Source organism: Sus scrofa, chromosome 18, assembly GCF_054392235.1.
Source record: "Sus scrofa isolate SSC_HxYL_T2T_F1_AM1 chromosome 18, Sscrofa_HxYL_maternal_Yorkshire_Landrace_v2.0, whole genome shotgun sequence".
NCBI lineage: Eukaryota > Metazoa > Chordata > Mammalia > Artiodactyla > Suidae > Sus > Sus scrofa.
Window position 1 is genome coordinate 10,220,108 of NC_139400.1, and position 22,562 is coordinate 10,242,669.

Consider the following 22,562-nt stretch of genomic DNA (forward strand, 5'->3'; position numbering starts at 1 on the left):
TGTCACATACATGACACGTTCGCTTTTAACCTCCTTCTAAGTTAAAGGTTGTCATCATCCCATCATCGCAGTTACACCGCTGGGCTGGGGTGGGGCCAAGCTCCTCTAGGCACCCCCCCCCACCCCTGTGGTCCAGGAGCCTGTCCGAGAGCCTCCCTGACCCCGGGTCCCCTAAGGAGCTGGGGTGCATTTATAGGCTCGCTCTGCTTTAAGGCCAGGAGAGAGCCTTCTTCCCGTTTCAGAGCTCTCGCTGGTATTGAACGAAGAAAACTGGTTTTCGGGAGGGGGTCCTGAGCTGGGTCAGCCCCATCTTTTCCCAGGAAGAAATGACACCTTGATATGTGCGGGAGCTGGCATTTCTGATGTAGCGCTCTCTTTGCTTCAAAGCAAAGGAAAAAGCACGTTCGAAGAAGCAGCAGCCTGGGAAACAATGTCACAGAAGCAAGAAAGCGTGCATCCAGCAAGTCTCCCGAGCAGGACTGTCCGTGCAGGGGGCCAGGGGCTCATGGGCCAAGTCTGTGCCGGGACATAAATAAGTTATCACACCAGCTCGTCCCCGATGTGAGACGGGAGATCAGAGGGATGGGTTTTGAGAAGGCCTGGCGTCCTTTGATACGCTTTGAAATTCGAATATAAAATATTGATAGACTGGGAGGCTTGGACTCGCATGCAGAAATGACGGGTTCTGACCAAAGTGCAGGTTGCAAATGCATCCTTGGAGCTGAGTTTGTGATAATTAACAGAAAAAAGCTTCCCAGTGACAGCTCTAATTAATAGTATCTGTAATTAAAATCATGCCCTTCCAGCAGGAAAATTGTTTGAATTTCTCCGAGTGACCTTTGTGCTGTTCCTCCTGGGGGCACGGTGGTTAAGTTGATATTGATTTTATAATGAGCTCTGGTTTGTTTAATAAGAATCTGTAATCCAGACCATAAATGAAATGTGTGCTTTTCTGCCATTCAGATTAATAAAAAGGGGAAGGAGCACAGGAAAAAAAAAAGTTCCCCCCAAAATATGGTCTAGGAACATGGCGAAGTAAAATGGTCATGGGCTTTCTCAGGGGCTTCGCTCGGAAATCATTGCTTAACACGCTCGCGAGAAATGCTTTGATGGAACCTGTGGAGGTCTTGTCCCTCCAAGCGGACTGTTTTCTGGTGAGAACGCAGGAGCACCAGGCTGTGGTGCTGTTTGGACTTGTTTTGAGTTCCCCCTCAGCCGAGGGGGATGAGGAGGTCTTGATCTGGGCTCTAAATTCAGCTGAGTCATGCCTTAGGGGACTCATGACACCGAGGAGCTTAACGTTGGCAAAGAGGCAGGTGTCACTCCCTCGTGCAGCCACACCCCGTTCGGGCTTTCGGGGGCTGCGGGGGAGCCCCCTTCCAGTGTAAAAATCTGTCTGCAAAGTTTCTGAAAGTATTTCACACAGAAAACGGGCATTTTAGGACAGTATCCTATTGCTTCAGTGCTTCAAGTTCAAATCAGGCAACTTCTGCCCTTTGCTCATTCGATGATAAGATGAGGTGGTACACCCCCCCCCCCGCCGCCGCCCCCACGTCTGATTCTCTTTACTAGGTGACCAGGAAAAGTGAGCAACTTAATATGAGGCTTTATTTCATGGGAATGTGATGGAAATACTCAATGCATCTTATGAAGTTTCTGAAAAGGAGACCAATGGCTGCGGAGCTAGGGGAGACGTGGCCTGGGAACGTGGGTGACACGTTTTCCTGGCCTTGGAAACATCAGATCACCCTTTAAAGGACACAGCTGAGTGTTCCTGCGGGGAGGGCAGGTGCGAAGCCTCGGACAGAGCGGAGGGGAGCTCGGGCTGGTCCGCTGCGGAGGGCCTGGTGCCTCTTCCTCCCAGAGGCCCCTGAATCCACATGTCCCGATGCAACGGCGCAGCAGCGGTGCCATTGCCAGACTCCTCTCTTAGGAAGGCCTCTTGGGGTTACCGTGAGGCGTTGGTCTGAGTCGCCTAATATCTGTCCCTGAAGTCACTGGCGGGCCATCTGCCCGGCACCCCTGGGTCTCGTACGCCGTCCATGGCTTGGCGTTTCAGTGGCTGCATGTGTTCCTGGAGGATCTGTGGGCTTGTTTCAAACCTGTGAGTCGTTTGCATTATGTTTGAACATTTTATTTTTTCTCTCCTCCTATGAAACACAGCTGTTTCATAGGCTGACTCGGCATTTTAAAGATTTCTTGGTTGAATTTGCACGTGTGTAAGTGTGTCTTTTCGTTGGCTGTACCAGGTAGAGAATCAAATCTTTCTCAATAGACTCTCGAACACTGAGCAGGTTATCAATTTCTCCCGCTCATCTATCAAGGTTTAATGTGCTCAGACTTGGAAGTATTGGGTGTATTAACTTTCAGAATAACTGAAATCCATTTTTAAAGGCTGTGTGTTCATGGAATACCGCCGCCAACCTTGGGCTCATTGTTTCAATAAATGCTATTTTTCTCCAATAGATATACACACATAATATACTTGGATTAAATCTGTAGTTCCTTATCTAAAGAGCCAGCTTCTTCGCTGTCATTTGATGGCTTGTGGTGTGACGGGAGGGTGTACACACGCGCTCCCTAGGGGCAGCAGGGGGCACACAGGGGTGCGAGAGGGTCGGCGCCAGCACCCATGCGTCTTCCCGTGGGTGTCCCACTTCTGTGGGTAAAACTACGTGGAAGCGGGTGGTGAGAAGACGGAAAGGCAGCGGTCCCCCTCTCCCCGAGGCTCTTTGAGCGCTCCCTCCGTGTCCTGCGGGCTTTGATCAGCTCCGCGCAGCAGCTTCCGAATCCTGCCAGCCTCCCCCCAGAGGCACCGGGTCTGCGGAATTTCCACACGGCCCTTTGATGGATGGGTTCGCCCGCATCACCCACGCTGCCTGCCTCTTTGGAGGCCATGGGGACCAGACCCAGAAGAGAGGCCGCTTTCGGGCAGCGGGACCCCTGTAAGCAGCCACCCGGAGCCCATCCCATTAGCTCGAGACAGGGGGTCACGGCGGTGGCCCCCCTGACTCGGGCTGATGCGCCTGTAGGCTGCGCACACCCTGACCCCTCGCCTCGGGGCTCTCAGAGAGGGGACATGTCACAGGTTGGCTCTTCCCCTGGCCTTTGAATCAGGGACCGTCCCCTAGGTGAGTTTTCTCTAACCTGGGTACCACTGGTCACAGAGCGCTTTCCCAAGTCAGGTGGGAAACGGTGTGCATTCCAGAGGTTTACTTGAGCGAGCCCACGAGCTTCTAGAAGAGTTCTTCCCATTTCCATCAGTGGGCCTCTGTCCAGGGCTTGGCTTGGCTTTAAGTTTACACTGTCAGTTCTAAACACCTTTTTTTTTTTTTTTTTTTTTTTTTTTTTTTGCAAATTTCCAATAAGCAAACTCTATCTTGCTTCAGACATGGAAAAGTGCCCTCAAGTACCAATAATGATGCTTCTCCTCATAACCTAGTCGAGCCTGAGACCCGGAGTCTTTCTGATGTTGCTTCAGCAGAGCAGCTGGTGGTCCCAAGGCCCGCAGGTGGAATCCCCGGAAATTCTCCCAGTTCTGATCGGTTTTGCAGGGGTGTGTATTTGGTCTGTCAGGTTCCTGAGAGAGAGGCTCGGTGGCCTGCTGGGCTCCCCTGGATGCTAAGCCAACGCCGTGTTGCTGGCTGGCAGGTGCCGGCATGCGTGTCGGGCGGTCCTGGGAGAACCCGGGGAGCTGGCTCACTCGGGGTGAAGAAGGCAAAGGGACCCGTCTTCCCAGAACGTTTTCAGGACCAGCTTTTCGCACGTGTGTCCCGTATCGGGTCAAAGCGACGAGCTCTGTGCCGCAGGCTCAGGTGTCCCTTCCAGATTCCTTCCCACCCCAGGTCTGACCGTGTTGCTGGAAGACGTGAAACTGGTGCGTGTTTTTCTCATACATCTTACATTTTCAGACGTGCAGTTTCCAAAAGCAGCGACTACCCGCTCGTTCTCCAATTTCTGTGCAATCTTTCCTCAAAAATAGCTCCCGAGATGTGGAAATAGATCTTCTCGGGGAGGCTGGAGCCTGGCAAGATTGCCAAAGAAACATCTGAACGTAAGAAGGAGGCGTGTTGCCGTCCCGATGTAGCAGGCCGCCTCCTTGATCAGACCGTGATAATTAGATCAGACTTAATTCAAAATATCAGACCCCTCGGTGAGATATTTGCAAATAAAACATGGAATGTCTCACACGAAGAACCCGAGCCTGGGTTCTGCGGCTTCTCCCGGCTGGTTTACGGCTCTGTCTCATTTCCACGGTGTGCGGGCGGGATGGGCGCAGAACTGTGCCCTGGGGAAGGCCTGGGTGCCCAGCCGCCGGGCTGTCTTCCCTCTTCTGGGCCTGGCAACGTGTCCTGGGTCCTCCCATTGTGTTCTGTACTGGCCCCAGAAACAGAGTGTCCCCACTTGGCAGCTGGGTGGCAGAGAGGGGGAAACGGGGAATATTCAAGGTCAGAGCGTGCTTCCACCTTGCAGAAGTGGAGGCGCCCTGCGTGGGCGGGGGGGCCCCCAAGAGCCCCGCCCTCTGCCCCAGCTCCCAGCTCCCCTCGGGCGATGCCCGCAGAGGTGCCACCTTGTCTCCAGCACATCGTCACTCGGGCAAGCAGCTCACATTGTGAATGTGGGGGAAGCGGGCATCGGGTCATGACGGTCCCCAGCGCCGTGGCTAGCGGGTGGCAGAGCCCAGGCATTTAGGCCCAGGTGCGCAGAGAGTAGGCCCAGGATGCTCCCGGGACAGGCCCGACCCCCGGATCTCAAGGCCCCTCCACCGCCTTCCTCCTCCTGGTGGGACGCAGCACAGACACGCAGGGAAAGTCGCCACCCTGTCGCCACTGAGCCAATGACGTTTTGTAGACGAGGCGCTGGCCTGTGGATAACCAAGAGGTGCAGGACTGAGGCCGGCCTCAAACACTGCATGTTCCGGGGAGGGGAGCAAGGCCGCTGGTGGGTGGCCGGTGCGTGGCGGCCCCGCGAAGATCAGCCCCGGATGGACGGGCAGGAGGATGAGGGGGTCCTGGCCGCTCGAGGGCTCAGCAGGGAGCAGGTGGGGGGTGGGGGGGTGGACGGAGGCAGGACAGCCAGTGTGGCCGCAGGACCGGGTGGGACAGCCCCCTGCCAAGGTGCCCCTCCAGCCCCGAGGGTCCTTGCTGCGGACCACGCCGCCCTCGGAGGGTGGACCAGCTCCTTGAATCGCTGAGAGGGACCCTTGGACGACGGCTCTTTCATCCCGTCCACGCGGTCTTTGTCCCTTCTCCTTTTGCTACAATTTTCATTTTTAAAATGTCTTTCTCTCCCAACGTCCAACTCATGGGGGCCCCAGGGTGCTTCCCGCCCTGTGACACCAGCGGGAGCTTGGGCTGAGCGCCACCCTGTCCCTGCCCCCATGAGCTGGGAGGAAAGAGCCCTTCCCTGGCTGCTGAGCTCGGGAAGGTTGCAGAGGTGTCAGTGTGCCTCAGCTCCAAGTCCCATGAAGGGGCTTCTATGGGGACCCGGGGACTAGAGGTGTCTGCTGCCTGGGCTCCACCGGAGCTGCCCGGCTCCGGTCCCCAGGGTAGGTTTATCACGATGACTCAGCTCCTCGCCTTCACCTCCCATCGGGTCACCCTCTGGGGGAGGGCAGACTTGGCGCAGGGGTGGGTCCAGGCCACCCTCAGTCAGGACCCCAGGCCCCACCCCCCAGGGGCTCCGCTGGCAGTTCGAGCAGGAGGGCAGAGCCTGGGTGCGGCCAGGTTACCTGGTGTTGCAATGGGTCCTCGGAAGGGCTGCGGTGGCCTGGGGAGGAGAAGGCGGTACAGGGAGTGTGAAGAGTGGATTAATCAGGGATTTAGACCAAAATGGTCAGAGCTGGGGAAGGACTCCTCCAAGGCCAGTGATCCGACACTGGCATCGCAGGTGGAGAGATGGTTCCCCATGCAGCCCCCCCCTTCCCCCCGCCCTGCATCCTCTGGGAGAGGGGGCCTCTTGTCTGGAGTCCCCATGGGGGCCTCTTCAGCCAGAGTCAGGTCTCTGCACGCGGGGCCCCAGGGGACAGCTTGGGGCCGGTGGCCGCGAGCAGAAGCCGCACACCTGCCTGGTACCCGCGGCGGGAGGCTTGTTGGACTCAGTGATGGGCACCATCCAGAGGGCATCCCTGCGATGAGCAGCATTATCTGCCATGAAACCATGAGCCGGTCAGGAGTGGCCAAGCCCAGCTCTTAACATGACGCCGCATCCCCGCCTCGAAGGAGACACGCAGTCTCAGAAGGTGGCCGCAGGGGTGCAGTGGTGGGGACGGTCAGAGGCGCACGGGGAGGACAGGAAGCTTTGGAGAGAACACGCACGGCCCAGCCCGGGAGATGTGGGCAGGTGCCTGCGGCGCCCACATGGCAGAGGAGGACGTGAGGATGTGGGGACAAGTCTTGCCCCAGCAGGAGCCCCAGGAGCAGGCTGGTCCTGCTGACCAGCCACCTCTCCTGCTGGGACAGGCTGGACGGCAACATCACTTTCTCCAGGCCTGGGGTTCCTTTGGTTCAGAGTTGGCAGCTGCCCTGCCCGAGGGCCCAGGCCCATGGCAGGGGGAGGGCGGTCCCTGGACCCTGCATCCTGTCTGCATCCATGTTGGCACATGGGTCACCCCACGCAGTGAGCGCCTGGGAGAGCTTCGGGCAGGCGGGCTCGGGGCTGAACTGAAAACTCTTCTGGAAAGCTTATCTCCTGCAATGAGAGTCACATTTCCTAGGAAGGGACGGAAGAGAGCTTTCTTTCTGGCTGGAGTTTATAGGGTGGAGGGGTTCACACTGGCATTAGCAGGTGCTTGAATCGAGCAGTTCTGTGTGGTCCACAGGGAGCCTGCGGCGGGCAGGGAAGGCTTCCCAGTGGCAGCGATGAGCAAGGGGGCTCAGAGGGAGAGAAATGGAGGCGGGGTGCCCGGGAGTGGATGGAGCAGATGGAGCCAGAAGTCTGGGCAAAGGACAGACACGTCTTCTTGGGGCTTCCGTTGAGGCAGGAGATGCGTTTGGGGAAGGTGGAGCCCAGGTCCGAGAGCATCTTGGATGCAGAGAACTTGAGGGCGAGGCGGGGCCTGTCTGTGCGGACGTGGGTCTGTGAGCGTCGGCCACCTGGCCAGGGACATCCCAGCCAGGGTGTTCTCTGTACCTTTGAGTAAGGGCACCTCTCCTCGCCAGCTAATGGTTGTCCTTAAACTTTGTCACCCAGACTTTTCATGTTCCGTTGGGGTTTTCTGCTTTGGGGGCACTGCCAACAGTTAAAAACAGCATATTAGTAGGTTATTTCTCTCTTAGCAAGGGTAAGGTATTCTTATGGCTGATTTCTGGCTGGGAAGGTAACACTTGTGAAAAAGCCCTCTCTTAAGGTTTTTGAGTGGAAAAAAAAAAAAAAAAAAGGAGTTCCCGTCGTGGCGCAGTGGTTCACGAATCCGACTAGGAACCATGAGGTTGTGGGTTCGATCCCTGGCCTTGCTCAGTGGGTTGAGGATCCGGCGTTGCCGTGAGCTATGGTGTAGGTGGCAGACACGGCTCGAATCCCGCGTTGCTGCGGCTCTGGTATAGGCCGGCGGCTATAGCTCCGATTCGACCCCTAGCCTGGGAACCTCCATATGCCACGAGAGCGGCCCAAGAAATGGCAAAAAGACAACAACAACAACACAAAGAGATTTTTGAGTGAGAAAATAAGGCAGCCAGCAAAATTAGGTGTCTGTGTTGTGTTTGTGTGTGTCTGTGCTGAGGATTCTTGGGAGATTGGGCAGAATAACCGATGATGAAATTAGCAAGTAAGACTAGATGGCTTACGCTGCACAGTTCTGTGTGGGGTGTGAAGGGTGTGGACACAAAGCAGATTTCAACGTGGATTGACTTTGCGATGCTTAATCGCGACTCAATTAGAAGAGGCTGTGCGATAGATGCTGGGATTAGCCACACGCACAGGGCATTGGTGTCAGTGTGTAACGAGATGTAAATCCCCTAATTAAAGTTTAAATTTTGGGGTTTATGCTATGGGCAAACATCTCATCGTGTTCATTTTTTATAAAGACAGTGAAGCAGAGGCATACACAATAAAAGAATATTCTTAAAATTACGCCTTTCATGCAGTGGTTACCGAATCCGACTAGGAACCATGAGGTTGCGGGTTCGATCCCTGGCCTTGCTCAGTGGGTTAAGGATCTGGCATGGCCGTGAGCTGTGGTGTAGGTCGCAGACGCGGCTCGGATCCTGCGTTGCTGTGGCTCTGGCGTAGGCCGGCCGCTACAGCTCCAACGAGACCCCTAGCCTGGGAACCTCCATATGCTGCAGGAGCAGCTCAAGAAAAGGCAAAAGGACCTAAATAAATAAATAAATAAATAAAATTACGCCTTTCAGAACCCACACAACATACACTTTACCTGGAACCCAAGGTGTTCTTGAGTGGGAGGAAGTCAGGTGCTGGTTTGTTTGGAAAACCGGAATCCGCTGGAAGGGAGGCGCTGCCAGTGGACGCATTTCTTTTTTTCTGCCACATTCAAGAACAGTCCTGGGAAAGGGACCGCAGAATTTGAAAGTGAAACGTGAGGGGGAACCTGGAACGCACTCCCAGCTCCTTTGTCGGCTGCTTCTCTGACCTTGGACCCTGTGTTTCCAGGATGATGGCCGTGAACAGGCGTGTTTTGTTCTGCCCAGGAGCCCTGGCTTCTGGAGGTGGCTCCCTGGGCACGTCCTGGGTCTTTAGATTTCCAGTCGCCTCCAAGGGAGGCAGCGGAGCCGGTGCCCCACCTTCGACAAGTGGCTCTTATCCCCTGGCCAGCAGCATCCTGGTTTGACTCGGGGCCACTGGGAACACCAGCTTCCTGCGGCAGTTGGGCACCTGTCCCCTCTTGGTGGTGGGCGACAGACTGAGAAACTGCTGCAGGCCTCCGAGGTCAGAGCCCTCTTGTCGCAGCTGAGAAAGCTGAAGGACAGGTAAAGGGACTCGCCCATGGTCACCCAGCCTGCCAGTGGTCCATACGCCGTGCAGCCAGCCCGCTGTCCACAGTGGCTTCGATGGAATCATTGGGTCCCAGGCAGATGTGCCTCCCGCTCTCCTGCCCCTCAGGCCTCTGCCTTTGGCCTTAATTAGGTGGCGGCCCAGAGTGGGACGTGCAAACACCTTTTGTGCTCCTGGCTGGCTCCTCAGCTGGGGACCCTCCCTCGTGCATTTCTGCCTCTGAACCTTTGTGCAGACTGGGGGCCTCGCGCAAAAAGCCCCCCTCCCTGCCTGGTCCTCGGAAGCACCTGCCCGCCAGCCAGCGCCCAGGCCGGGCCCTCCCGCCAGCTGTCCTATTACCCCAGAGTTACCCTCCACACCCGGGGGTGGGGGAGAGAGGGCTGAGACAGAGCAGAGTTCAGAACCAGGCTTGGAGCAGGACCAAGCCCACCCGTGAGAGCTGGAGTCTTGCCGGGGCCGTGGTCAGGCACGCTCGCGCCACGTCTCGGATTCCAGCCTCAGTGGCGGCATCAAAGGTCACAGAAACCCTGCCGTAGGGGGAGGGGAGTCAGGAGCATCCTCCTGTGTTGTCATTGTCACCACTCTGTCCAACTCCCCCCCCCCGCCCCCAGCAGACAAGGAAGATGCATGAGGCTCTGATTTCAAAGGACAGATGGCCTTTAGGTAGAGGGGGTGCTCCCGATCCATTTTAGGGGCGTCAGGTATGTTCTGGAGGAAGTCAAGCCCTCTTAGGCACAAGCTGCAGATTTGGTGCCCGGGGGCATCTCCTGGACTTTAGTTTTTATTTATTTTGGGTTTTTATTTTATTTTATTGGTTGCTTTTTAGGGCCACACCTGCAGCGTATGGAAGTTCCCAGGCTAGGGGTCAAATCGGAGCTACAGCTGCCAGCCTACGCCACAGCCACTGCCATGCCAGATCCGAGCTGCATCTGTGCCCTTACACCACAGCTCATGGTAACACCAGATCCTTAACCCACTGAGTGAGGCCAGGGATCAAACCCGCGTCCTCCTGGTTCCTAGTCGGCTTCATTTCTGCTGCGCCATGACGGGAACTCTCTCCTGGGTTTAAAACCATGGAGAGTAATACTGTCCAGCTCTCAATGGGGGCTGGCAGATGACGACCCAGCCCTGCTGGTCTGAGCAGGAAGCCAAAGCTTCTGGCAGCAGGACCCGATTCCAGCTCCCAGGCAGAGCCTCCTGCAGCATCTCAGCCCCTGCCCAGAGCAGGGGAGGGGAGGGCACGCAGGCCCCCAGAGCTGCCAGTGGGGCCCACTCAGAGGGCATCTGCTGACCTCTCAGCTGATCTGTTGCAGACGCCGAGGGAGACAGAGCAGGAAAGTGCTGTCCTCAAGTTCGGGAGGCAGAGGGTGGCCCAGTACGGGCTGGGGTGGGCGCTAGAGGGGCTCCGGGGTCACAGGCCTGGGCAGGGTTGGGGAGGAGGGCGGCGTTCCTTTCTTTCTGACTGTGGACTGTTCCAGATTGAGAGGTGTTGAGTGTTATTTTCACTTCTGTTAGTCGAAAGGTGTCTGTATCCTTAACTTGTATGTTGAGGAAACATTTGCAGAACGGGAACCATTGCTCTCTTGCTCGGTAAACGTATCTGAGCGTGGCCGTGGCACCTCACTGCACGCAGCGCAGCGGCGGTTTGCAGCTCAGCCGTTAGTAGGGTGTTGGGGTGCGGGGGGCAGCGTGTCCCTCGTTGAAGGTCAGAATAAGCACCCACTTCCGAAGCTCTGGAACCTGGCTTAGGAACCCTGCTGGGGAAGCACCACTCCCCTGCGTATGCACATGTGTACACGTGTGTGTGCACATGCATGCTGTGCTGTGTGTGCACGCATGTGCATTGCTGTGTGTGCACTTTGTACATGTGCGTGTGCTGTGTGTGTACGTGCTGTGTGCACTGTGTGCGTGTGCATGTGTGTGCACACGTGTGTGCGTGTGCAGCTTGTGGAAATGTAGACCAAATAGCCTGGGGTGGGGGGAGTGTTCCAGGACGCATGGTAGGGACCTCAGGACCCAAGTCCGTGACAGTGAGGTGGCCAAGGACCGAGCATCCCACCCAGGGAGCAGGAGCCCAGGCCCTGGGTGAGGGAGGGACACGCCAGCCAGAACATCTGCTGTGGTTCTGACCCGGGGCAGGGCTGCTACTACTCAGCTTCTTTCCCAGACATGGCCATGGCCCCCAGTCCCTTGTGAGGCGGCTTGGGGACCCCAGGACTTTCCCCATGCAGGGCTGATCGCGCAGGATCTCTGTGGTGAGAACGTGTGTGTAAGCAGCTCCCAGAAATAACACCGTGAGTCACGGGTTCTGTGTGTTTGGCGGCCCCGCCGACCCGGGGCCGGGCAGGTCCTTCCAGCTCAGGCAGCTGCAGGGGAAGGACCCAGCTCCTTAGACCAGCTTCGCATTTCCTCACCTGCTTTTCCGATGAGAAGTCGCTGGACCCTGAGTGACCAGGACGCTTCGTCCCCTGTTTCCGCACCCCCCCAACCCCGGACATTTCACACAGGTTTAATCGTATTGAGTGTAGAAATTTGCATATTTTAAACACATCCTGTACTGTTTTTTTTTATTACAAAAGTAACACCTGCTCAATTTAGAAAATGCAAGGGAGCGGAGTTCCCGTCATGGCGCAGCAGAAACGAATCCGACTAAGAACCATGAGGTTGTGGGTTCGATCCCTGGCCTCGCTCAGTGGGTAAAGGATCCAGCCTTGCTGTGAGCTGTGGTGTAGGTCACAGACGTGGCTTGGATCTGGGGTTGCCGTGGCTGTGGTGCAGGCCAGCAGCTACAGCTCCGATTCGACCCCTAGCCTGGGAACCTCCAGGTGCTCAAAAGACAAAAGACAAAAAAAAAAAAAAAGAAGAAAATGCAAGTGAGCAACTAAAAATCACCGGTCTCCCACACCCCGTCTTCTTTGGGGTGTCTGCTGCAGCGCTTGTGTTCCTGTCACATCCCAGCTTCCTCATGGAACGCTCCCTGTCCCCAAGGGCTCCGTGGCCACCGTGCTCATGACCGAGGCAGGCCTTCCCCTCTATCCGTCACGCTGAAGCCGTAGGGGCCTCTGCGCCCCATTTTCATGGTGGTGTGGGGTCTGCAGTGCCCTCTGAGCTGGGCTCCGGCCCCTCCCAGGGGCACCGCTCCTTTTCAGCCAGTGTTCAGTGTTTAATTCCATCTGCGGAGTAATTGCCGCCCCCCCCTCCCGCCCCCACACACCCTAATGAACCCATTTCTCTCTCCCCGGCTTTATGCATCATGCTCAGTTTTGCGCTGTTACCACTAATTACGCTCCGCAAATAACCCTGAAAGCCTGGCCGCCTTTGTGTGCACACTCGGGCCGGCCGCTGCTTTGTCCCCGTTGTTCCTGGGAAGGTACAAAGACCGTCTCTGCAGCCTTTGGCGTCTTGTCTTTCCTTGGGCGGGATCCGGGCTGGCAGGTCTTTCCTCTCAGGGAGCCCCACGCCGCAGCTTCCCCATCCGGTGGAGATTCGAGAGATGAGCCGTTTGCACATTATGTGTGCGGATGGGTCTCTAACCCCCAGAAGCCTGCTCAGCTTCCTTTGCAAATTGTGCTGCAAAGAAGTAAGAAACCCTTGGCGACTCTGCAGACACACCCCAGGGCCTGGGCTCCGTTTACAGGAAACAACGGTTGTGCATCAGAGCGTATTCTGTGGCCCTGTTTGCCCAGCCTGCGGGCTGGCACCCCAGGGGCTCCCTCTCAAAGTGGGAAGCTCTCAGGCTTCAGCGAATCTTGCGCTGACCCTGCTCTGCAGACCTGCCCCCAGTCAGGGGCAGCGCCAGGCTGGGTGGCCATAGGGCCGGGGTGGCTGGCACAGGGCTGGCGCACGGCGCCAGCCGTCGACTCTGGATGTGTGACAGGCAGCCCCCGTGGTGCTTTTTCTGGGTGGAGAGCTTGTGCTCTCATCACCCCTTTCTTGACAAGCAGGGACTGTTTGTGTATTTGCCAGGCTTCGTGGGTTTGACTATTTTGTGATTTGAGTGTCTCCATTTGGGGGGACTATGAAAATGCTGCTCTCTTCTCTTTAGAAACTTCCAGAAAGGGACCCGAGAGACCCTTCTTGCTAAAGACAGTGCTTGGGTGGCACACAGGTCCCCACAGCCCTTGGCACCCTCGCTCAGCAGGGGGCCGGCCAGGGTGGGTCTGGGCCTTTGGGTTCCAGTGTCAGGGAGCAGGGCCTGACCCGGGTCCCGAACCCCTTCTCTGCGCCGTCTGAGAGAATGCTCCATGGGGAGCCTGCAGCCAGCGGGGGGTGGGGGTGGGGGGCGTGCACGGCGTGCGGCTGGCTTCACGCCCAGTGCTGTCATCCGCTTTACACGTCCACGCAGGCAGCTGCTCTGCCGTCGTCCCCACGCTGCCGGCTGTGAAACAGACACAGGGACTCTGGCAGTTTGTCCAGGGTCACGCCACTGGGTCCTAAGTGGCCGAGCTGGGATTCAGACCTGGGCGATCTGGGCCAGAGGTCTTGCCTTGACCTCGTCTGCCAAGCCTGGGCCTGGATCTGTCCTGGGCTGCATCTTCTGCCTCTGGCAGATTCCGTTTTCTCCCTGGGCTGTTTTCCCACCACAGTGGTGACCTCGAATGCCCGCTTCCCACGCGCCAAGGCAAGGCACCTTCCCTGCGGGCGGCGTGGCGGGGCTCCCCGATCCGTGGCGAGTCGGGAGCTTGCAGTGATCTGCAGTGTTCTCTGCACCCCCGGGAGAGTCCAGGCGCTGAGCCGGGGGACCTTCCAGGGTGACCCGGTCCCCCCAGAGTGACCAGGTCTCCTCCAGAGTAAGGGGTCCCCTCCAGAGGGACCAGGCTCCCTCCAGAGGGAGTAGGCCCCCTGCATAGACAGATGTGCTGGAAACAGAAGCCACACGGCCCCCAAGGAAGTGACCTCCCCTTTTGCTGTGAGAAGACAGCTTTCTCTTAATTCACACACACGCTGGATTTTCTTTCCTGCTGAAGAGTAGGCACTGCTCACAGCCGCAGTGGGCGCCCCTCACGACTGCGAGGGCACGGCTCAGAGGGAGGCCGGCTCTTGGGCGCAATGCCCAGGGGTCTGCAGCGGTGACAGGGCGCCCAAGCTAAGAGCCAGGCGGAGGGAGCCCGTGGTGGCCGTTGACCCCACACGTGGGACTGTGACCAGAAGACGCATCTGGTCGGAGCTGCCCGTCCATCTTCTCCCTGCGTAATTCATCGCCTCTTGGTGGTCGAGGCATGTGCATCCCTCCACCACGGTCCCAATTGTCTTTATCAGCTCAAAGCCGTTGAGTTAAAGGCACAGGCTCATTTTTATTAAAGTCTGCTGTCCGAAATCATAAGCATGGTCATCTTTTTTTTTTTTTTTTTTTTTTGTCTTTTTGCCATTTCTTGGGCCACTTCCGCGGCGTATGGAGATTCCCAGGCTAGGGGTCTCATCGGAGCCGTAGCCACCAGCCTACGCCAGAGCCACAGCAACGTGGGATCCAAGCCGCGTCTGCAACCTACACCACAGCTCACGGCAACGCCGGATCGTCAACCCACTGAGCAAGGGCAGGGACCGAACCCACAACCTCATGGTTCCTCATCGGATTCGTGAACCACTGCGCCACGACGGGAACTCCAAGCACGGTCATCTTTTAATTAAAGGGGAGGTAGCCTGGGTCTTGAGCATCTTCAAGATCGTTATACTGACCTGGCTGGAAGGGGCTGGACCTCCGTGTCCAGGCAAGTGAGGCTGTTGGCCAGGACCTCCTGTGGACGTGGCCCCAGCCGCACCGGGAGGCGCCGCGTGGTACTGTTGAGCGGACGTGTGACTGTGAGTTTGCACTTCGTAAGCCCCTTGGGCTGTGCGTCCTGCGGTTTCCCTGTGGGTGTTTCCGTGACCTAAGCCCGGGGGTTGGCGCTCCAGGTGTGGACTCTACCCTTTCTGCTCCCTGCCAGGGTTATCAGGTAGGAAAAGTTCAAAACTTCCGTGGGCTTATCTCCAGGTTCATCTCAGAGCTTGTGGCTTGTTTAGCGTCGTCACTGACTTTTGTTCAACTAAAATAGCCTCCGTCCGGGATCCCAGCGCGGTGCTTTGCATCACATAATAGCACGTCCCTCCCAGAAGGCTCATCTGGGTGATGGCAGCTTGTCCCCTGATGACACGAGCATCCGTCCTTCCCACCTGGCCCTCACTGGTGATAAAGGCAGGGCCGTAAACGCGGGGAAGCGCTTTGGCCTGAGCAGATGTTGTAGACTTCAGATTCCACTGAAAACGGATGTTCCAGCGCAGCCCACGTGTTCGGTCCCTGCCTGGGGTCTGTGGGACCCCACCTCGCCGTCGCCCTGTGGCCTGCGGTTGCCTTTTTAGGTAGAGATGAGAACTTTTGAACAGAACGAGGCTGCACAAGGTGACAGCTTCGTTGGGGCCAGAGACGCGCGGCAGAGCTTTGCTGATGAGCCCGGCGATGGCCCTGCCGAGAGGCTCAAATGCGCAGGACACCGACCAACGTGTTCCCACGAGACCATCTGCTTCGGGAGTTTCGGAGCGACCAGCCAGGCCCCTGGCTGCACGGTTGCTACGTCGGGCAGCCTTCTACGCTTTTTTCCCTGTTCCAAAAGGACTTTGTTTTCCTTTAGAAATTTTCCTTGTAAAATAATAGTGCAGAGACTGTGTATTACTACCTTCCAAGCCATAATCAACCTAAAGAACTAATTCACTAGGCAGGAGGGCCGTCTGTCGGTCCCCAGAGGTTTCTGCTCCCCGTGCGTCCTGCCTGCCTCTCCAGGACATCTGGAGAGCCTGTGCCTGTGCCGCGAGGTGACACGGCAGCAGGGAGATGCGGGGTCCAGGTGTGGGAACTCAGGGCTTGGGGTCCAGGCGGCAGCCACAGCGACGCGGAGGGACTCAGCCTGGTACGAAGGAGGACAAGTGGTCCGAAGAGATGGGTGTCCAGCCCCTTCCTCAGCAGCAGGAGCCGGGGGTCCCCTTCTGGGGGACACGTTCATCCGACTAAACCACTTTTGAGTGATCCCTGTTTTTGTCACAGGCACATAAATCCGGCCTTCTTGTGCTGCGCTCAAGGGCGGCTGCAGAGACGGGGCTGGCCGCCTCACGTCCGCAGCCCTCCCAAGCCCCTGGCAGTGTTGCCACCACCCCAGCGCCACAGGCTCTGCCTGTGTGATGCTTATAATGCGGGCCAGACGCTGGTCACACCTGGGTCTGAGGTCAGGAAGACGAGGCAGGAGAAGGTGAAGGTGGGTGACCTGCCTGAGGTCCCGGGAGGAGCTGGAAGGAAACAGCCCCTTCCCCCAGGGTGAACACAGACCCAGCCTCACAGAGTGCGGCTGATAGGCCCCTGTGGGTGGCTGGGCTGCAGGTCGAGGGACCCCGGGAAGGCTCGGCCATCCTCCGCTGCCAGCTCGCAGAGATGCTGTCCATGGGTGAACACGGAGAGCCCATCAGTACAGGAGGGACTCCGGCTGCACGGGAAGCCACACGCTGCTTCCAGGATCCCCAGCGCACTAGTGGAGGCGTCAGTGTGAAGATACGGAACCACCACCGGGGCACACGGGACAATCCTTGTGACCTGCAGCCCCCACCCCCAGGAAGTCCTTCACACCCTGTGGGCCCCGTGGCCTCTGTCCTCACTGCACCCAGCCTGCAGGTCCGCCAGGTCCCTGCCACACTCACCAGGGCTCCCGTCCCCACACCTCCCAGCTGCTTCTAGGCAGCTCTGGGCAGCCCGTGAGCACCGGCGAGTCGGGGCCCCTGGTCATATTTGCCCAGGCACCCTGCCACTGTGCGCTGTTGGCCCCGTGGTTGTGCAGACCGCCCAATGCCAACTAAGTTAGTGATAGTCACCCGTGTGCCGGGCCCAGTGACAAAGGCGCCCTCCGTTCATGTCCCTTATTCAGGCTTCTGGAGAGATGCGAGGCTGCTGCCAGTATTGCTGTTTCAGATGAGGCGACCAAGGCACAGAGAGGTTAGGTGGTTTGCCCAAGGTCACACAGCCAGGACTCAGAATTAGGCATCCCAACCCCAGGATGTGAGTGGATGCGAGAGCATGGGGGAGCTTCCAGAAGCCAAGGCAGAATCCCCGTGCAGGTAATGTGCTCCTCACAGCCCCTCTGGAGGAGCTGGTGCCTCTGGTCCTGGGTTCTAGGACAGACCTCCCAGGCAGCCAGCGTCACCCGGCCGGGTGGCTCAGGGCAGTTTTGTGGAGGCGCACAGACCCTCCCGTCTCCTCACGGGCTTCAGAACCCTGCCTCTCAGACAGCCCTCGGCCTCATCATTTACTGCCGAGAAACTGGCCTGCGGTCAGCCCGTGATCTGCAGGTGGACGCTCACAGGGGAAGAGGCCTGACTGCCGTGGGGTCCCCACAGGCAGGCGACCTCTGCAGCCTGGGAACCTCCCCCTATGCAGGGTAGGAGCCGGCCCACCCTGGGGCTACCACCCCCCAGTCAAGGCTCTGGGGTGGAGAAGTGGCTGCTCTTGAGTGATGGGGGTGGGGGATGCCTTTTTCTTGGGTCTTCACTGCAGCTTTTTAAAAAAAATAGACTCGGAGTCCCCGTCGTGGCACAGTGATTAACGCATCCGACTAGGAACCATGAGGTTGCAGGTTCGATCCCTGGCCTTGCTCAGTGGGTTAAGGATCCGGCATTGCTGTGAGCTGTGGTGTAGGTTGCAGATGTGGCTTGGATCCCACGTTGCTGTGGCTCTGGCGTAGGCTGGCGGCTACAGCTCCCATTGGACCCCTAGCCTGGGAACCTCCATATGCCATTGGAGCAGCCCTAGAAAAGGCAAAAAGACAAAAAAAAAAAAAAAATAGACTCTCAAGGAGAACCGTGCTCAGGAGCCCCAGGAAGAAAGCTGGCCTGCGCCAGACGCCCGTGTCGCCTTCCGGGAGGCTCTGGGTGCACCCGGTCCCTCTGGGTGACGAGCTCTGGTCTGCAGGCTCCTGCCCCCTCACAAGTCTCTCCCGGCTGCAGGGTCTTTCTGGTTTGCGGGACCGTTTTCACCTCTGCTGCACCTGTCCCCCCACCTCCGCACCGACAGACCGTGAGGACTTTGCAGCGGGCACCTTCCCCACGTGACCCATAGTTTCCTTCAGTTCTGAGTGACAACACGCAGGCTGGGGACCTCTATGACTCGCCCAGATTCACCCAGAGAGTCTGATCGACCGAGGGCCCCGCCCAGGACCGTCCACTCTCCCCGGATCGAGGATGGGGGATCCAGGCTCGGGGGTCACTATCCATGCCGGGCACTTTCTCAGGCAGACACCAGGCGGCCTTGAGTTTTACTTCTCAGGGAGTAAATCTCAAACCCGTCCAGCCACCCCCAGAAGAGCCCACCCTCGGGAACCTGTCCTGGGCCGTGACACCGTAGAACTTGCTGCAGAAACACGTGTGCTCTCCCCAGACTGTGGTCACGGCCGCGTGCGTGCGTGCGTGCGTGGGCAGTGAGGCGTGCCTGGCCCCTGGGTATCTGCCGCATCACAGTGGTCACCCGTCCTGTGTGGGTTTCTTTTGTTTTTAAGGGTGAGAAAACGTGGTGGATTTTCAAACAAGTCCTTTCTTAGGACCACGTGTGACTCTGAGCCCTGGATGCGGGGGGTGGGGGGGGGCCCGCGCAGGGAACCCCCCCCACACCCTCCCGTGGCCCTTTTGGCTCTATTTGCTCCTTCTGCGTCCCCCACCCACCCTGGTCCTAATGGAAGCACCCAGCCATCCTCTGACCTGGGGACGGGGGCAGAGCCCCCCAGGAACAAGTGCAGTGCTGGGTGAGAGGCTAGGGGGTAGGTGAAGCCCGTGGCCGCGGCCCTGCCTGGGCCGCTCGGGCAGGTGGGCGCAGCCTCCTTGATGGCCCCGGGGAGCAGGGAGGGCCCGAGGGACCCCCAGCACTCCAGCGCAGGCCCCCTCCCCACAGGTCTGTAAACTTTTCCTTCATTGTTGTATTTGATGACTCAGGGGAGCGTGACATTTCTGGTTCGCTGAGCCTGGGGCTGGAAGTCGTCAAATTCCACCCCCCCCCAGAGGCACTTGGTGGCTCAGAGATGGGGGGCACGGCCAGGCCTCTGGGGCATCCTGGTCACCCACCCTGTGCAGGGCAGTCTGAGATGCTGGGGTGACCACGGAGCTTCCCCCAGGGGTCCCGCTTATCCTTCAGACCCAGAGCTCTGTCCCTGGGGTTCGCCCGTGGAGCAGCACCCCATCGGCCCCGCACGTCCCCTCTCGTCCACGCCTCTTGATTCCTTCCTACGTGGGCTTTGCTGGTTTGGGTGTCGTTTGCGGGACACAGAGATTCAAGGAGAGGGTTTTCCCTGAACGCTCGGGCCGTGGTGCCAGCATCTGCACATCAGTACACAGTGCCAGCCGCCCTCTGCCCAGCCCCCATTCTGAAGAGGAGGGTAGGTGCCTGAGCTTGTCCCACGGCGCTCTGTCCTAAGGGTCCAGCGGCCAGAGCCCTACCATCAGCCCCTTCTCTGAAACTGGGTGTCTGTCTGTGTGCATTTGTGTCTGTGAGTATCAGTGTGTGTATCTGTGTGCCTGCATGTATCTGTGTGTATCTATGTGTCTGCCTGTGTGTCTCTGTGTATCTATGCATCTGTGTGTGTGTGCCTGCACACCTGTCTCTGTATGTCTGTGTGTGCATATCTGTGCGTCTATGTTTATTTACGTGTCTGTGTGTATCTGTGTGTCTGTGTGTATTTGTGTGTCTGCGTGTGTCTGTGTGTGTCTACGGGTCTGTGTGTGCACCTATATGTGCGTGGCCCCAGGTGAATCCCGCCCGCCCCGGGGGCTCTCGGGGATGCAGGTGAGGCAGTGCGGCCGGGTCCCACAGCCTCTGACTCGCGCCCTCTGTCCTGCAGGAGCTGTGCCGGCAGCGCATGGCCGTGCGCACATCCGAGCGCCCGGAGGCCCCGCACGGATCCCGCATCAACAGCGTGTCGTCCCAGCTCAGCGACGGGCCGATGCCCAGCCCCTCCGCGCGGAGCAGCACCTCGTCGTGGTCGGAGGAGCCCGTGCAACCCAACATGGATATCTCCACGGGCCACATGGTCCTGGTAAGGCCGGCGGCCTCCGTGCCAGGGATGGGGCAGGGGCCTCTGCGGGCGTGGGAGCTGCAGGGAGGGGCTTGCGGGGTGGCTCCCCAGTGTGCAGCCGGAGGCGGCAGGAGCGGGGGCCCGACGCCGCCCCGAGGGAGCCCCGAGAACGGCCTCAGGGCACCCCCACTGTGCTCAGGATGCTCGGCCCCCACCTGCGGGGATGCGCGCGGATACACTGTCTCCAGCCTTGACTGGGGAGGGGGCCGGGGAACTCCACGGGGGTCTCCTCTCGCCGCAGGAGCAGCCAGGCTCCCGAGAGCAGGGGCGGGTCCCACTGAACAGTGAATTTGCCAGGACCCACGGTTGTGGGCGGTGGGGGGGGCGGCGCAGGGGGGCGGGGTCCTGCAGGTGGTTTCTGTTGTGCTAAAGCGTTCACGTCTTACGGGAACTTTCCTCCTTACGTAGTGATGACACAGACTGTGGGATTAGGCCAGCGTCCTGGTCCCTCCATTCCTCCTGCTGTTGTAACACCCACCGCAGACTGGGTGCTAATTCTCACAGTCTGGAGGCTGTGATGAAGGCAGACTTGGGTCTGGTTCACACACAGCAGCTTCTGGCGTCCTCCCCTGGGGAGGGGGCCGGGGAGCTCCACGGGGGTCTCCTCTCGGCACCGATGCCAGCGTGGGGGCTCAACCTCGTGACCTTGTAACCCCAAAGGCCCCCCCTTCCTGACACTCCCCTTGGGGGTTAGGACTCCACGCAAGATCGCGGGGATCTCATCCCACAGCAGCCAGCAAACCGCGAAGAAGCCTCGGGGCGGAGGCTGGGGATGGAGGCTGGGGACACCTGGACGTGGCCTGGAAGCGCAGGGGCCGAGCAGGTTTGGACCAGACAGTGGGGAAGCTGGTGGATAAAGCAGCAGCCTCAGGGGTAACAGGATGAGCAAAGGGCAAGTCAAGAAGCTCTGTTCTGCCACCAGCGAGGCTCAGCCGACACCCCCCATTCGTCCCATCCCTGAGGGGGCACGGGGTCAGATCACACGTGTCCACTGCGGCGCCCCCACAGGGCTCAGACCAGCGATTCCAAACCCACGTCTACAGCTGACCAACCCAGAGACCACACATGGTGGCTGTGCCCTGGACTCGGGGTCTTTCATTAGCTGACGCCCCCTTTGAATCGGGGTCAGCGGATACCCTTCCCAACTGCCAGGACACAGTGGGGGCAGGAGAGGCCAACGGCAGATGCAGCCTCGCGAACCTGCACTGGGCGGTGGCCTGAGCATCTGCCAGCCCCTCCAGGCCCAGTCTCTGCCCTTTGACCTGCTCACAGATGGGGTTGCTCAGCCCTGGGCACAGGGGAGCCCTGTGTGGCCTTTTCCCCCTTCTCACCCCCAGAAGGTGAAATGGCTCATCCTTCAGGCTCTAAGGCTGAAGCCCATTCTCACAGGAGAGGCCGTGGGACACCTCAGATGAAGCCAGAGTCCCATTCACGGGACCAGGCTCTCTTGCTACTGGCGAGTGGCCAGCTGGCTCCCTGTTGGCACAGCCTGCATTGAACTGCATGCCAGGACCCCAGGACCACGTGGGAACCCTGACCTTGGGCCTCACTGGGGCTACCAGCAGCCCCGTCTGCCGTGACCCGTCACCTGACCCTCGGGGAGGACACGCTCCGTGCTCTTTGGGCGGCCAACAAGGCCAGCTTCCCGAACTGCAGGCTGCGGGTTCAGAGACTGTGAGGAGGCCGTGTGAGGTCCAGGCAGATCCCAGGGACCAGCTGCTCCTGAGGTTCACCTGCTCACGGGAGCATCACACGGACGTGACATTTCAACATAAAGACACCATCGAATCAACAGCAGAGCTGCATGCGTGTGGACACAGGTGGCAGGAGGAGCCTCACAGGTGGCAAGGGCCTTGGCCAGGTTAGCCAGCAGGCTTGCTGGTCACCAGAGCGCACACTGGAAGGTTCGCTTTGCTGGCGAATGGAAGCGCCTTTGAAGGAATGGGGCCACGTGGGAAGCCAAAAAGCCAATCACTGCCCTGTCCCTCGGCCGTCGGGGGTGCTGCTCACAGACCCCTAGGGGCCAAGCACCCTCCTCCCCGTCCCAGTCCCTCTGTCCACGCAGCGTGTCCCTGTTCACCTGTGGTGACTTCAGACTCGGAGCCGAGGCACAGAATTGTAGGGACGAGCAGAATTCGCCCTGTCCCCGCAAGAAGGCAGGAGCCCAGCAAGGCCACCAGGAGATCTCGGGCCACCCGTGCAGATGATGGCATGACCGATAGGGACCCGTTTGATCCGGGCGGGTGTCGTGCGGGAAGAGGCCGAGCATAGCTTTTCTGCAGGAAGGGACTTGATTACCGCTGGTTAAGGGACCCAAGCAGGTGGACAGACCAGAGAAGTGGGCCAAGGGAGGTCGTGTTGACCGAGGCCCAGAAGCACCGAGGGCTCAGGGACCATGAGAGTGGCCACTGGGGGAACCGAGGAGGGCAGCTCCCCAGTGGACCTGTGGCGGGGCGGGGGGGCCTCCCAGGAGCCACATCTTCCTGCGGAAACTGGCGCAGCCTCAGAGCCGCCCGGGGGCCAAGAGATGAAGCTGAC

The 22,562-nt window shown here is 58.9% G+C and overlaps 1 protein-coding gene across 6 annotated transcripts in view; it reads left to right on the plus strand.

The window, feature by feature from the left end:
• PTPRN2 (protein tyrosine phosphatase receptor type N2) overlaps window positions 1-22,562 on the plus strand; it is a 669,120-nt gene that overhangs the window by 560,243 nt on the left and 86,315 nt on the right. For all 6 annotated transcript variants that reach the window (XR_014833401.1, XR_014833402.1, XM_021079161.2 and 3 more), the window contains one exon: window positions 19,791-19,985. Coding sequence is in view for 4 of the 6 variants with exons in the window: in XM_021079161.2 (XP_020934820.2) it covers window positions 19,791-19,985 (195 nt within the window). In the remaining 2 variants the exon portion in view is untranslated. The remainder of the gene's footprint in view (window positions 1-19,790; window positions 19,986-22,562) is intronic.